This window comes from Fundulus heteroclitus, chromosome 7 (assembly GCF_011125445.2).
Source record: "Fundulus heteroclitus isolate FHET01 chromosome 7, MU-UCD_Fhet_4.1, whole genome shotgun sequence".
In the NCBI taxonomy this organism is placed as follows: Eukaryota; Metazoa; Chordata; class Actinopteri; order Cyprinodontiformes; family Fundulidae; genus Fundulus; species Fundulus heteroclitus.
In genome coordinates this window covers 3170780-3186668 of record NC_046367.1, presented here as the reverse complement: position 1 = coordinate 3186668, position 15889 = coordinate 3170780, and the positions used below count along the sequence as shown (strand labels likewise).

The 15889-nt window shown below is 45.6% G+C and overlaps 1 protein-coding gene across 1 annotated transcript in view; it reads left to right on the top strand.

Annotated features, from left to right (window-relative positions):
• The window catches only part of marco (macrophage receptor with collagenous structure), a 95586-nt gene extending 84264 nt beyond the window's left edge, over positions 1 to 11322 (top strand). The window contains exons 12-13 of the mRNA XM_012858122.3: positions 7541 to 7705; positions 9880 to 11322. Of these exons, the coding sequence (XP_012713576.1) occupies positions 7541 to 7705; positions 9880 to 10010 (296 nt within the window). The 3' untranslated portion in view covers positions 10011 to 11322. The remainder of the gene's footprint in view (positions 1 to 7540; positions 7706 to 9879) is intronic.
• The last annotated feature ends 4567 nt before the right edge of the window (positions 11323 to 15889 follow it).

Below are 15889 nucleotides of genomic sequence, written 5' to 3'. Positions count from 1 at the left end.
ATTGTGGCTCAGTGGGTTGAGAAATAGGTCTTGCAATGGTTTCCTCCTGCTACATGTTGACGTTACACCAAGTTGTCTAATGAATGGCGTATGAACATGAGTGCAGCTGGGTAAATGTGGCTCTAGTATAAACCAATTTGAGTTATTGGTATGACTAGAAAAATATATATTCCTAGCATTTGTCATTTAAAAAAATATCCTGGCTGAAACCATGATTTGATGAACAGTGTAAAAAAACAAAAAAACAATTTCCAACAATTGTGGTATATTACAGAGGTTCAACAATTGAAACCTATTAAATTGTTGCCAAAATATTATTAGCTCAAAGTCTTTATTACACTATTGGTAAGTAATTGCCTTTAATACAGTAAAAGTGGCCAGAATTAATATCTGATTTGCCACTGTTAAATTGCTGGTTGATACAGGTTGTTCTCTTGTATACAACTGATGGTGTCTGTTTACTGCTAGGAACATTTTAGCTAAGAGCTAAGAGTTAAGAGCATGCTATTACTTTTTGGTCATCTATCAGTTGATTTTGATTTGTCATATTATGCATTAATCCCTCTCTGGGTACTCTGGCTTTCTGCCACGGTCCAAAAACATGACTGTTAGGTTAATTGGCCTCTCTAAATTCTCCTTAGGTGTGTGAGTGCATGAATGGTTGTTTGTCCTGTTTGTCTCTGTGTCACCCTGCGATAGACTGGCGACCTGTCCAGGGTGTACCCCGCCTCTCACGCATTGACAGCTGGAGATAGGCACCAGCACCCCTCACAACCCCAGAAGGGGTAAGCGTGGTGGAAGATGGATGGATGGATGTATTAATCCTATCCTCTCAGAACTGTGTTATCTATAGGTTATTGACAAATTGATATTATAGATAATTACTTCGACAACTGGCATGTCTTCATGACATCAAAACCTAGATGAGTTTAAATTTCCTGCTTTTAAATTCCAACAGGGCAGAAGTTATCATCTTTGGACCAGAGTCCTTAAATAATTTATCCCTCATGGGGTCGCAGGGGTTGCTGGTGCCTATCTCCAGCGTTCACTGGGCGAGAGGCGGGGTACACCCTGGACAGGTCGCCAGTCTGTCGCAGGGCACGAGGGATCATATTTCTCCAATTTTAGCTTTCCTTCGTTGGCTTCCTGTTAAATCAAGACTATAATTAAAATTTCTCCTTTTTAGGTATAAAGACCTTAATAATCAAGCATCATACTGTATGTTCCTAACAGAGCACTTCACTCTCAGACTGCAGGTCTACTGGTGGTTCCTAGAGTCTCTAAAAATAGAATGGGAGGCACATCCTTTAGCTATCAGGCCTCTCCTGTGGAACCCTGTTTATTTTTAAGACTAGGCTTAAACGTTCCTTTTTGACAAAGCTTATAGTTAGAGCGGCTTAGGTTACGCTAAGGTTTCTCTGTAGTTATGCTGCTATAGGCTTAGGCTACTGGAGGACATCAGGGTCTATTTTTCTCACTCTGCTAAGTTCTCCTACTGTTCTCCAATTTCCATTGTTATTATTTCAACTTTTAACTTTTCGTTCTCTGTCATTAAAGGCATACTATGCAACATTTTTCAGTTAATTAATGTGTTCCATACCGTTTTGGATGATTAAATGAGTCATTTCAGGTCGAGCAAAGGTTTTCTCGGCCGCCCTGGTGGTCTGTGGAGGAAATACCGCACTTGCAATTGCAAGAGCCCTCGGCCCGCACACAAAGGGCTCAGAAGTCTCATGCAAGACCGCGAGAGTCGGTCTTGCTTTACGGCGAGAACTCCATGTGTTTTTGCCCTGCCATTCGCGGAAGCAACAACAAAGAACCACGTGTTAACCTCAAATAAACATGCAAGCATATCGAGTTTTTTTATTTTTATTATTATTATTATAATTTTTATTTTTTTTGAATGTTGGCGAGGCGGTAGCGTGAGTTTGGCGAGGCGGCCGCGGCGGCCGCCTCGCCAAGATAGCGCTGTGGGAAACCCTGATGTTCATACTTTCATTGTGCTAGTCATTGTTTGTACTGCCGTTTTTTTTTTACTTTTCGTTGCGTTCGCCTGTCTGCTAAGCTCAAAACAACCGCGCCTTGCCGCGGCCGCCTCGCCAAGATAGCGCTGTGGGAAACCCTGATGTTCATACTTTCACTGTGTTAGTCATTGTTTGTACTGCCGTTTTTTTTACTTTTCGTTGCGTTCGCCTGTCTGCTAAGCTCAAAACAACCGCGCCTGGCTTAACGGAGAAACCAGAACAGCTGAGCATCTTTATGACAGTGCACTTTTACTTTTGCCCTCTGGGGGAGCCTCGCTGGAAAATCAACCCCGGTTGCATAGTATACCTTTAATTTCTTCATAGTAGGTACAACTGGTCTGGTGTTTTGTTAGCTGTGACATCATCCAGGGGAGGCAGATCATCCACTATTACTATTTAACATAGAAAGGATTACTGGATCAATGTGTGCTTCTGTGCTTGTTTGTCTCTCTTGTTGTGTCTCTGCTCTGTCTTCTGTAACCTCCAGTCGGTTTTGTCAGATGACCGTTCATACTGACCCTGGTTCTCCTGGAGGTTTTCCTCCCTGCTAAAGGGGAGTTTTCCTCTCCGTGGTCACTTCTTGCATGCTCAATAAGAAGGATTGCTGCAAAGCCATTGACAATATAGACAACTGTCCGCTGTGACTCTATGCTCTTTCATGAGGAGTGAATGTTCTTTATCAAGACTCAATACAACCTGCCGGGTTTCCTTAGCCAGGAAACGTTTTGACCAATCTGTATGATTTGATTGAATTTGTAAAGTGCCTTGAGATGACATGTGTTGTGAATTGGAGCTATATAAAAAAAATTATTTGAATTGAATTCAGCTGCTCCTCCCTGGGCTGCCACCTTACCGTGGTGGAGGGGTTTGAGTGTCCCAGTGATCCTAGGAGCTATGCTGTCAGGGGCTTTAAGCCCCTAGCAGGGTCACCCAAGGCAGACAGGTCCTAGGTGAGGGACCAGACAAAGCGCAGCCCAAAACTCCCCTTATGATGAGTACAATTGTTGGACCTCGTGTTCCCTCGCCCGGACGCGGGTCACCGGGGCCCCACTCTGGAGCCAGGCCTGGAGGTGGGGCACGTTGGCGAGCGTCTGGTGGCCGGGCTTTTGCCCATGGAGCCCGGCCGGGCTCAGCCCGAAGAGGCGACATGGGTCCCCCTTCCGATGGGCTCACCACCTGTCGGAGGGGCCAAAGGGGTCGGGTGCAATGTGTAACGGGTAGCAGTGGAGGGCGGGGACCTTGGCGTTCCGATCCTCGGCTGCAGAAGCTGGCTCTTGGGACGTGGAATGTCACCTCTCTGGTGGGGAAGGAGCCGGAGCTTGTGCGCGAGGTTGAGAGGTTCCGACTAGAGATAGTCGGACTCACCTCGACGCACCGCTCTGGCTCCGGAACCAGTCTCCTTGAGAGGGGCTGGACATTCTTCCACTCTGGAGTTGCCCATGGTGAGAGGCGCCGAGCTGGGGTTGGCATACTTGTTGCCCCCCATCTCGGTGCCTGCACGTTGGGGTTTTCCCCGGTGAACGAGAGGGTGGCCTCCCTCCGCATCCGTGTGGGGGGACGGGTTCTGACTGTTGTTTGCGCTTATGCGCCAAACAGCAGTTCAGATTACCCACCCTTTTTGGAGTCCTTGGAAGGGGTACTGGAGAGTGCCCCTCCTGGGGACTCCCTCGTTTTGCTGGGGGACTTCAACGCTCACGTGGGCAATGACAGTGGGACCTGGAGGGGCGTGGTTGGGAGGAATGGCCCACCTGATCTGAACCCGAGTGGTGTTTTGTTGTTGGACTTCTGTGCTCGTCATGGATTGTCCATCACAAACACCATGTTCAAGCATAAGGGTGTCCATATGTGCTCTTGGCACCAGGACACCCTAGGTCGCAGTTCAATGATCGACTTTGTTGTCGTTTCATCTGACCTGCGGCCGCATGTCTTGGACACTCGGGTGAAGAGAGGGGCGGAGCTCTCCACCGACCACTACCTGGTGGTGAGTTGGCTCCGATGGCGGGGGAGGAAGCCGGTCCGACCGGGCAGGCCCAAACGTACTGTGAGGGTTTGCTGGGAACGTCTGGCGGAGTCCCCTGTGAGGCGGAGCTTTAACTCCCACCTCCGGGAGAGCTTTAAACACGTCCCGAGGGAGGCGGGGGACATTGAGTCTGAATGGACCATGTTCCACGCCTCTATTGCTGAGGCGGCTAGTCGGAGCTGTGGCCGCAAGGTTGTCGGTGCATGTCGTGGCGGCAACCCTCGAACCCGCTGGTGGACACCAGCGGTGAGGGAAGCCGTCAAGCTGAAGAAGGAGTCCTACCGGGCTTTTTTGGCCTGTGGGACTCCGGAAGCAGCTGATGTGTACCGGCAGTCGAAGCGGCAGGCGGCTCGGCTGGTCGCCGAGGCAAAAACTCGGGCGTGGGAAGAGTTCGGAGAGGCCATGGAGAAAGACTTCCGTACGGCTTCGAAGCGATTCTGGTCCACCATCCGGCGTCTCAGGAGGGGGAAGCAGTGCAGTACCAACACTGTTTACAGTGGGGGTGGTGTGCTGCTGACCTCGACTCGGGACGTCGTGCGTCGGTGGGCGGAATACTTCGAAGACCTCCTTAATCCCACCAACACGTCTTCCATTGAGGAAGCAGAGCCTGAGGACTCTGGGTCGGGTTCTCCCATCTCTGGTGCTGAGGTTGCCGAGGTTGTTAAAAAGCTCCTCGGTGGCAAGGCTCCGGGGGTGGATGAGATTCGCCCTGAGTACCTTAAGGCTCTGGATGTTGTGGGGCTGTGTTGGTTAACGCGGCTCTGCAACATTGCGTGGACATCGGGGGCAGTTCCCCTGGATTGGCAGACTGGGGTGGTGGTCCCCCTATTTAAAAAGGGGGACCGGAGGGTGTGTTCCAACTACAGAGGAATCACACTCTTAAGCCTCCCTGGTAAGGTCTATTCAGGGGTTCTGGAAAGGAGGGTCCGTCGGATAGTCGAATCTCGGATTCAGGAAGAGCAGTGTGGTTTTCGTCCTGGCCGTGGAACACTGGACCAGCTCTACACCCTCAGCAGGATTCTTGAGGGGGCATGGGAGTTTGCCCAACCAGTCTACATGTGCTTTGTGGATCTGGAGAAGGCATTCGACCGTGTCCCCCGGGGGATCCTGTGGGGGGTACTCCGGGAGTATGGAGTACCGGACCCTTTAATAAGGGCTGTCAGGTCTCTGTACGACCGGTGTCAGAGTCTGGTCCGCATTGCCGGCAGTAAGTCGGACTCGTTTCCGGTGAGAGTTGGACTCCGCCAAGGCTGCCCTTTGTCACCGATTCTGTTCATAACTTTTATGGACAGAATTTCTAGGCGCAGCCAAGGTGTTGAGGGGATCCGCTTTGGTGGCCTTAGGATTGCGTCTCTGCTATTCGCGGATGACGTGGTCCTATTGGCTTCATCAGGGCGTGATCTACAGCTCTCACTGGAGCGGTTCGCAGCCGAGTGCGAAGCGGCCGGGATGAAGATCAGTGCCTCCAAATCCGAGACCATGGTCTTGAACCGGAAAAGGGTAGAGTGCCTTCTCCGGGTTGGGGAGGATGTCCTGCCCCTAGTGGAGGAGTTCAAGTATCTTGGGGTCTTGTTCACGAATGAGGGGAAGATGGAGCGGGAGATCGACAGGCGGATTGGTGCAGCGTCTGCTGTGAAGCGGGCGCTGTACCGATCCGTTGTGGTGAAGAGAGAGCTGAGCCAAAAGGCGAAGCTCTTGATTTACCGGTCGATCTACGTTCCTACCCTCATCTATGGTCACGAGCTTTGGGTCGTGACCGAAAGAACGAGATCCCGGATACAAGCGGCTGAAATGAGTTTTCTCCGTAGTGTGTCTGGGCTCTCCCTTAGAGATAGGGTGAGGAGCTCAGTCATCCGGGGAGGACTCAGAGTAGAGCCGCTGCTCCTCCACGTCGAGAGGAGCCAGTTGAGGTGGCTCGGGCATCTGGTCAGGATGCCTCCTGGACGCCTCCCTGGAGAGGTGTTCCGGGCACGTCCCACCGGGAGGAGACCCAGGGGAAGACCCAGGACACGCTGGAGGGACTATGTCTCCCGGCTGGCCTGGGAACGCCTTGGGATTCCTCCTGAGGAGCTGGCCCAAGTGGCTGGGGAGAGGGACGTCTGGGCCTCCCTACTGAAGCTGCTACCCCCGCGACCCGACCCCGGATAAGCGGAAGACAACGGACGGACGGAGCTGCTCTTGTCTCTGAGAGTCTAACCGTCTTTCTCTCCAAGACATAGCTATTAGCTGAACCAGTAGTTACTACAACTAGCTTTCATCCTCTAGACCTGAAAACTGGCTCAGAGCTTAGCTGTCTTTCTTTTCTAGACATTGCCACCTATTGAAAGTATTACTGGATCAGTATTTAATTAAATTTTATTTATATTGCGCCAATTCATGAAACATGTCATCTCAAGGAACTTTACAAAGTCAAATTCAATCAGGTTATACAGATTGGTCAAAAATTTCCTATATAAGGGAACCAGTTGATTGCATCACATTCCTGACAAGCAGCATTCACTCCTGGAGAAGTATAGAGCTACAGGGAGAGTCGTCTGTATTGCCCATGGCTTTGCAGCAATCCCTCATCAAGCATGAAGCGACAGCAGAAAGAAAAACTCCCTATTAAACGGGAAGGCAAAACCTCCAGAACCAGAACGGGGCTCAGTATGAACGGTCATCTGCCTCGACTGACTGGGGGTTAGAGAAGACAGAGCAGAGACACAGAAAGCACAGAAGCACACATTGATCCAGGAATCTGTTCTACATTAGATGGTAGTAGTGGGTGATCTGTCTTCCCTGGATGATGTCACAGCTAACAGAACGCCAGACCAGATGTACCTACTATGAAGAAAAAAAAAAAGAGAGAACAAAATGTTAAAAGCTGAAATCACGACAAGCAATGCAAAACAGGAGAACACTAGAACTCAGCAGAGTGAGAAAAATAGACCCTGATGTCCTCCAGCAGCCTAAACCTATAGCAGCATAACTGTAAAGGTAGCTCAGGGTAACATGAACGACTCTGACTATAATCTTCGTCAAACAAGGAAAGTTGTAAGATCAGTACATCTGTGCTTTTTGTGTCTCTGCTCTGTCTTCTGTAACCTCCAGTCGGTTTTGGCAGATGACCGTTCATACTGAGCCTGGTTCCGCTTTTAGGTTTCTTTCTGTTAAAGGGGTGTTTTCCTCTTTGCTATTGTCACGTCCATGCAGTATGAGGGATGCTTCAACGTAAAATTACCCAATCCAAGTGACTCTCCACTGTGGCTAAACAACCAATATGTTTGGATGATTTGATTGAATTGACTTTGTAAAGAGCGATGAGATGTGTTGTGAGTGGACACTATATTAATAAATTTAATTGAATATATTACACATTATACATTGCTTGTGTGATAAGAGGGTGCTTTGTTATCTGATACTGGCTATGATATGTTTTGTTCACAATTAGTAATTGTCAAAGTTATTTCACATTCAAATGATTTTAAATCTTACCTAAAACTTTATGCCACCACAGCGAATGTACGTCTAGTGCCTGGAAAAAACAGAGGACGAGTGGAAGTCATGCACAAAAATGTCTGGGGTACCATTTGCGATGACAGCTTCGATAATTTAGATGGAAGAGTGATCTGTAAAATGCTAGGTTTCCAGTCTGTTACTTCCACCTTCACTGCTACCCCAGGTAAGCAAACCTGCCTTGATCCAACTACGTTTGCTTTTGTGCCTCAGGTGTGTGTGTAAAACCAGAGTTTTTCTGCATTTTGCTGACTTTAAAGGTGTATATAGCTACAACCAAAAACAGTTTGATCATGATAAAATAAAGTTATATACAAGAAGCCTCCATCCTGATAATGTTATGATGGTCCTTTTTGTGGATAAAAATAGCCCCATTGGCGGGCGTGATGACCAGGTATAAACAGACATGGCGCCATCTACCGGCAGTATTGCAGAACTTTCATAGTGCAGGTTTGCTTAATTAAGAAAACAGTATCAAATGACGCCGGACTGAGCCTGACCCTCTGCAATGCCTCGCAGTAAGGTGGCAGCTCGGTGTGATGGAAGACCAACTGTTAATAATTAAATACACTCCACAGCAACTTTAGGAGCCTCATACCAGAAAATTTATTCACAGCAAAAGACTACCGCAGTATGCATGTCATGATTTTTCTTGGTGAACCTGGACAGAAGCGCACACACGCAAACACACACACACACACACACACACACACACACACACACACACACACACACACACACACACCCCTTGTTTGAGAGTTTATTTAAGGAAGATGGATTGTGGGGTAGAAAACCATAGTCTGTTACCGGACTGGAGCTGATGGGAGATGAGTGCAAGAGCAGGCTGACGGGAGGAAACTGGAGGACTGAGAGTGAGCCTTGGGACGGAACCCAAGTTTGGCAGGAGAGCGTTGGAGTGGAATCTGAGCTGGGTATTGGTAAAGTTCTTTGGAGGTGCAAGGACTGCTGTAGAACCAGAGGTGCAGCGAGGGAGTTCTTTGGACGTGGGGCTGCAGAACAACCAGGAGAGCAGCAGGAGAGAGTCCTTTGAACACAGGGACTGCAGTAGAATCAGCAGCGCAGTGGGGAGGGTTCTTGGAGGTGCAGGGGCTGCTGTTGAACCAGAGGTGCAGCAGAGAGAGTTCTAGAGACACAGGGGCTGCAGTAAATCCAGCTGGACAGCAGAGAGCTTACTAGGAGCACTGGGGTAGCAGGGGATCCAGCAGTGCAGCTGGGAGAGTTCTTGGCTGACAGACGTGGTGTGGGTGCAAACGGATGACGATCAAGTGGGGAAGAGAAGACTGAGGGAGGCTTTTGTAGAGAGGCTGGCAGGTGGAGTGAGTACTGACTGATTGGTGCCTAACAGGTGTGACTGATTGCTGAGGGAGTGGAGGCTGAGCTTTGTGAGAGGAGAGGAGGTGCTGAAAAATAACAGGGGTAACAGCCAAGCCAAAACTGCACCACGACAATGCACTACCCAATCCTAATAAAAAAAAAATGGTCCTTGTTTCTTCAAAGGTAGTTGTATTGACCGGAAACATAGCCCTCCAACCACTTGATTTTGATTAAACGAGATTCTGATTCTGTCACTTCATGCATGTTCAGTCAGGGATTGCTGCAAAGCCATCGACAATGCAGATGACTATCCATTGTGACTACGCTCTTTCATGAGGTGTGAATGTTGCTGGTCAAGAGTCGAAGCAATCTGCTCAGTTTCCTTACATATGAAAACTTTTTGACCAATCTGTCTAGATGATATGATTTGACTTTGTAAAATGCCTTGAGATGGCATGTGTTGTGAATTGGTGCTATATAAATAAAACTGAATTCAATTGAATAGATAAATAGTTACAGGTAAGGAGGGTGGAGTTACAGTTCTCTAATTCTTCACTATTGTTCAAATTCCTATGTCCCAAACATTTTGTAATAACTGCTCAAATACATGTAAGTATTTAAGCAGTTGCCTATATCCTGCCATACAAAACAGAAAAGCTGAACAGAGTCTGATTTTCATTGAAGTAGAGAAAACTACCTAAAAAACAGATTGACTGGTCTGTGAGATGCAGCACTCTTCAGTTCATATATATAATGCAATGCATGCTGAATCCTAACTAAACAGCTTTTTGAATCACCTTTATCCTGATATTTCTATCAAACTAACACATTTGCAAGACATTGTGCTATAGGTAAGTTTAAATAGAACAAAAAAAAAATGCTATTCCTATAAAAGTCTATAAAATACTATTCCTATAAAAGTGATCAGATACTAAAGTTACAATTTTGAAAATTCTTCAAAAAGCCCACAAATACTGTGTCTCATCAATGCCTGTCTGTTTTTAGGTTCCGGTAAGATATGGTTGGATGAGCTCCAATGTACAGGAGAAGAATCTGATATCTTTGAGTGTCGACATGCTGAAGTTGGTGTTCACAACTGTCAACATACTGAGGACGTGGGAGTGAGCTGTGTGTAGCTAGAGATAGAAAACAGAGCAAACCATGGAAAGTCACATTATTTACCTTTTTATTATATTAGACTGAGGTGTGCATAAGAATATTTTCTGTGTTTTTTGTCAAATCATTTCAGTTATACACTAATCAGCCATTATATTATAGATGCACTTATTGGAGTAGGTCCCATATTATAGATGATCAATATCCCCCTGGAATTGGAGTTTTTTGACACCCAGCTTTCTTGGATGTATTTGGCACAACACTACTAGTAGCAAGTTTAAAAGTCTTGGAGGATAACAAGCAATCCCCTTAACTAGCCACTTATCCTATAGTGGACTGGAGAAGTCAAGAAACCTATTGCCTTGTTGATTTTTCTTTCAGTATCAGTGGAGCATGTTATTCTGGTAGAGAGTTTTATCATGGAGGTCAAATATGTGAATGGATGTACTTGACCAGAAATTATTTTCAGAAGGTGATTATAAATTGCAAGTCTTCCAAGAAAAGCTGAACTCAAGATTCTTCAATATCCATCCTTGTTCATTTCTCCTATTGAGTGTCTATGTACAAATTTATTCTCTTGATAATTTATCAACCCTGGTGCCCACGTGGTCTTAATTTCTTTAGAGTATATACAAAGGAATATTTAAGACTTAGTCACAGTTTCCATATATACATTTTATTCTCAGCTGTGACAATTATAGACATGTGTGATGTTGGGCACCATGACCAAGTCTTTCAGCCATTAGGATAAATAACAGAGATTAGTTTTTGAGCCTTTTGGGCACTTTAATGCTTTAATATCTAGCAGAACTGCATTCCATTTACCACACATTGATGATTGATGCCATAGTAGAATATTAAATGACTGTTGGTAATGTAACTCCATTTTGTTTTTCTTGACTGCCAAATGTTAACATTAAGCCATGTATTCCTCTGAACTACTAATTCACAATTCTTGATTGCAGAGTGCTCAATGCTTGCCAGCAAACATGTGCAGCCTTACCATTTACCAGATTACAAAATATAAACCCTCAATGTTCATTAAATTGTTTAATACATTTTCTGCAAAGGAAGAAATTAGTAAATTAAAGAATTTCCTTGAGGAACGAAGAAAAGACTAGATGTCAAGGCTGCACCTTTGTCTTAAAAGAAAAACAATTAAAACCAAGGTGTGATTGTTCTTTAAGATGTCTACATCTTATCTGTTTTAAACCTGTCATTGACTGGTGTCTTTGAAATCCTGATTGTACCAACAATGCTTAACATCAGATTCTTGTATCAGGAGTGCTTTACCACAAAGTCTGCTTAATAATAAATACATAAGATAAAGGAGTTGTCAGATCTCACTGTTTGAATGTAATGCTGGTCCCATTTATCTTGGAATTTACACCTGAAAAATCTCATACTCAGGTGTCATGATTTGTCTTCAATGAACTCAGAACCACACACACAGAGCTAAATTGAAAGTTTATTGAAAGGAAGATGGATAATGATAGATTAAACCAGAGAGGCAGGACTGGACTGGAGCAGAGGTGTAGATGTGAGCAGTAGCTAACGGCCCGGACAGAGTTCTGGCTGGAGCAGACAGGAGGCAGGAACTGGCAAGCAGGACCAGCAGCACGGCAGAGTGAGTACTTGTAGGCAGGGGCGTAACCACAATACTTTTACCGGGGTGGCCAACATGGGGCACAAAGCTAGCGAGGGGTGGCATATAGAAAACCCTTTACAAACATATATTCTATACTATATACAGTACACAACCCAACCCCCTCTTGCTAACACTTAACAGGAATAAGTAGGTTTAGAAAATAGCTGATGGTAATATGCCTGTATACATAAAATAATCAACTCAAATACTTCTTCACACAAATGTACTTTTTATAAAGTTCAAAATCAGACGGTCACAAAAAAAACATCAAATTGTGGCATGAACCACATGAAGTCTTGCAGTAACCAAGACATTTTTGCTGTTACAGTGCTTGCGTATGAAATATTTAACAAACAGGTTATGGATTTACCTTTCTTACATATGAACTATTAAATACACAAGTAAATAATTTATTTATCTTGCACATCGTTAGCCTCATTGTATAATTGACTAAGTCATATTTGAAAGCTTTTGGAAAGCAAGGACAAAATATTATAGGAAGAAGCACATATTTTATGTAACAAGAATTTCAGGGAAAACAGGAAACAACAGTCATATTTTGACTACAAGGTTATACTGTATGTGTAAGAAACAGTTATACCTTTACTTAGTCTGAAACAAAAAAAATAATTAAAACTGCAAGCGGTGATGATCGGCCCTCGCAGCCAAGCGCCGCTCTGTCCTATTGGCCACCGCGGGGGTTCGCGCACCGCCGGTCGCCAGCCACCGCAGAAGTTGTCACGCATTTTTCCCGCCCGTCCACCGGGCGATTCACACGAACGTGTTGGGCAGCACTCCCCCACGACTCACAAAAAATCTGGTGAAGATCGGTCGATGCAGCGAGGAGATACAGCCATTGAAATAATGAAAATGCATTGGGCCACCGGACCGGACTAAAGCGTTCAGCAGGCCGGATTCGGCCCGCGGCCCGTACGTTTGACACCCCTGGTTTAAACATTAGTATACCAATTTAATCAAAGGTATCTTACTAGCTGTTAATCCAGCTTTATGTCAAAAGTTAACAAAACCTTTTTAGTTCTTTAAAGTTAATTGTTATTTCATGTGTTTAAGGGTTTCGTTTCTTGCATTAAGACAGCTTTTATGAACGTTTGACAGTTAAATTGGTGGATAAACACCCAAAAGAAATACTGTAACAGTAACACTTTATTAATTGGAAATATTGCTAAAGTATTACTTTAGCAATATTCCACATGTGGCCTCTGGTAATAAAGTAAAAAATCTTGATCAGAGCTCTGGTTACCCCTTATGTTCCTAACAGAGCACTTTGCTCTCAGACTGCAGGTCTGCTGGTGGTTCCTAGAGTCTCTAAAAGTAGAATGGGAGGCAGATCCTTTAGTTATCAGGCTCCTCTCCTGTAGAACCAACTCCCAATTTTGGTCCGTAATGCAGACACCCCGTCTACTTTTAGGACAAAGCTTAAAACTTTCCTTTTTGACAAAGCTTATAGTTAGAGTGGCTCATGTTACCCTGAGCTACCTCTATAGTTATAATAATTGAACTTTATTGAACTTTATTGATCTCACAATGGAGAAATTCACTTCTGTATTTTAACCCATCCCCTTGGGGAGCAGTGGGCTGCAACTGTGCAGCGCCTGGGGAGCAATCAGGGGTTAAGGGTCTTGCTCAGGGACCCAGAGTTGCAGTCTGTGGGAGTTGAACTCAGAACATCTGGGACCCAAGCTCAATGCTCTAAACAGCTGCGTTGTGTCTCTTCTCTGTCTTTTGTAACCCCCAGTCGGTCAAGGCAGATGACCGTTCATACTGAGCCCGATTCTGCTGGAGGTTTTTCCTTCCCGTTAATGGGGAGTTTTTTTCCCTGCTGTCGCTTCATGCTTGCTCAGTATGAGGGATTGCTGCAAAGCCATGAACAATGCAGACGACTGCATTCTGTTAGCTGTGGCATCATCCAGGGAAGACAGATCACCCGCTACTACCATCTAACATAGAACAGATTACTGTGTGCTTTTGTGCTTTTTTGTCTGTCTTGTTGTGTCTCTGCTCTGTCTTCTGTAACCCCCAGTCGATGGAGGCAGATGACCGTTCATACTGAGCCCGGTTCTGCTGGAGGTTTTTCCATCCCGTTAATGGGGAGTTTTTTTCCCCGCTGTCGCTTCATGCTTGCACAGTATGAGGGATTGCTGCAAAGACATGGACAATGCAGACGACTCTCCCTGTGGCTCTACGCTTCTTCAGGAGAGAATGCTACTTGTCAAGATTTTGATGCAATGAACTGGTTCCCTTATAAAGGATTTTTTTACCAATGTGTATAATCTGACCCAATCTGTACAATCTGATTGATTTTGACTTTGTAAAGCGCCTTGAGATGACATGTTTCATGAATTGGCGCTATATAAATAACATTGAATTGCATCGTCTCTTTAGACCAAGTAAACTATCACATTTTATGAGACAGTTATATAATTTTAAAGATATGATCATCTAACGTTATTACTCTTAGCAAGTTAAAGCTCCATAATAATTTTAGACCAGGTTTTAGTTCCACTCTTTTATTATGCACATCTAGGCTACCTATAAATATAAAGTATGGCATGCCAAAAAACATTTTCAACAAAAGGCAATTTTAGTAATTGCCTTGCAATTTTATATCTAAGCATTAAAAATGATAATATTTCACCAATTTTCACAGCAAGATGGAAATAACGACTATCCAACATTTTAAGATTTTGTAAAAACTTTTTTCCTTTTTTACCTACCTTTTGAAATTAATACTTGTTTCTACTTCTCCAAAATTATACTTCAAGAAAACTATTGTGCTGTCCTGGGGCCATATGCAGCTAGACAGCTAGGACAAAGGTACCCCACACAAAGCTTCCTTTTCTTGCGTTCTCTGAATAACCTTTATTCACAAATCTGGCTTTAAACATTCTTTTTGTAAAAAGACGAATATTTTCCAAGGCAGAAGCGTGTACAACAAATTCAACTTCAACATTAGCAGTTTCCCTAGCTTCATCGCTGAAAAGCAGCTTTTACCAGAGCAAAATACGTCAAAGATCTTTTATTTAAGGTGAGAGCACTCACTATCTCACGTAATTCACATAGAGATCTAACAAAGTTGTGATGTCTCACTCTGATTAAATATGAATCCAAAACGTTTCTAACTGTTTTTAGCATGGATTTCCTCTGACTAATAATTAATTATCTGCCAATCTGCCAATCCCCTGGATTGGCAGACTGGGGTGGTGGTCCCACTATTTAAAAAGGGGGAACGGAGAGTGTGTTCCAACTACAGGGGAATCACACTCTTAAGCCTCCCTGGTAAGGTCTATTCGATAGAACTTTATTGATCTCACAATGGAGAAATTCACTTCTGCATCTTAACCCATCCCCTTGGGGAGCAGTGGGCTGCCACTGTGCGGCGCCTGGGGAGCAATCTGGGGTTAAGGGTCTTGCTCAGGGACCCAGAGTGCAGGTTGTGGGGATCGAACTGGGTACTTGCATCCTTCTCAGAGCACAAGCGCGCTGCTCTAACCACTAGGCCACCACTCCCCCTATTCGGGGGTTCTGGAAAGGAGGGTCCGTCGGATAGTCGAATCTCAGATTCAGGAAGAGCAGTGTGGTTTTCGTCCTGGCCGTGGAACACTGGACCAGCTCTATACCCTCAGCAGGATTCTGGAGGGGGCATGGGAGTTTGCCCAACCAGTCTACATGTGCTTTGTGGATCTGGAGAAGGCATTTGACCGTGTCCCCCGGGGGATCCTGTGGGGGGTACTCCGGGAGTATGGAGTACCGGGCCCTTTAATAAGGGCTGTCAGGTCTCTGTACGACCGGTGTCAGAGTCTGGTCCGCATTGCCGGCAGTAAGTCGGACTCGTTTCCGGTGAGAGTTGGACTCCGCCAAGGTTGCCCTTTGTCACCGATTCTGTTCATAACTTATATGGACAGAATTTCTAGGCGCAGCCAAGGTGTTGAGGGGATCTGTTTTGGTGGCCTTAGGATTGCGTCTCTGCTATTCGCGGATGACGTGGTCCTATTGGCTTCATCAGGGCGTGATCTACAACTCTCACTGGAGCGGTTCGCAGCCGAGTGCGAAGCGGCCGGGATGAAAATCAGTGCCTCCAAATCCGAGACCATGGTCTTGAACCGGAAAAGGGTAGAGTGCCTTCTCCGGGTTGGGGAGGATGTGCTGCCCCTAGTGGAGGAGTTCAAGTATCTTGGGGTCTTGTTCACGAATGAGGGGAGGATGGAGCGGGAGATCGACAGGCGGATTGGT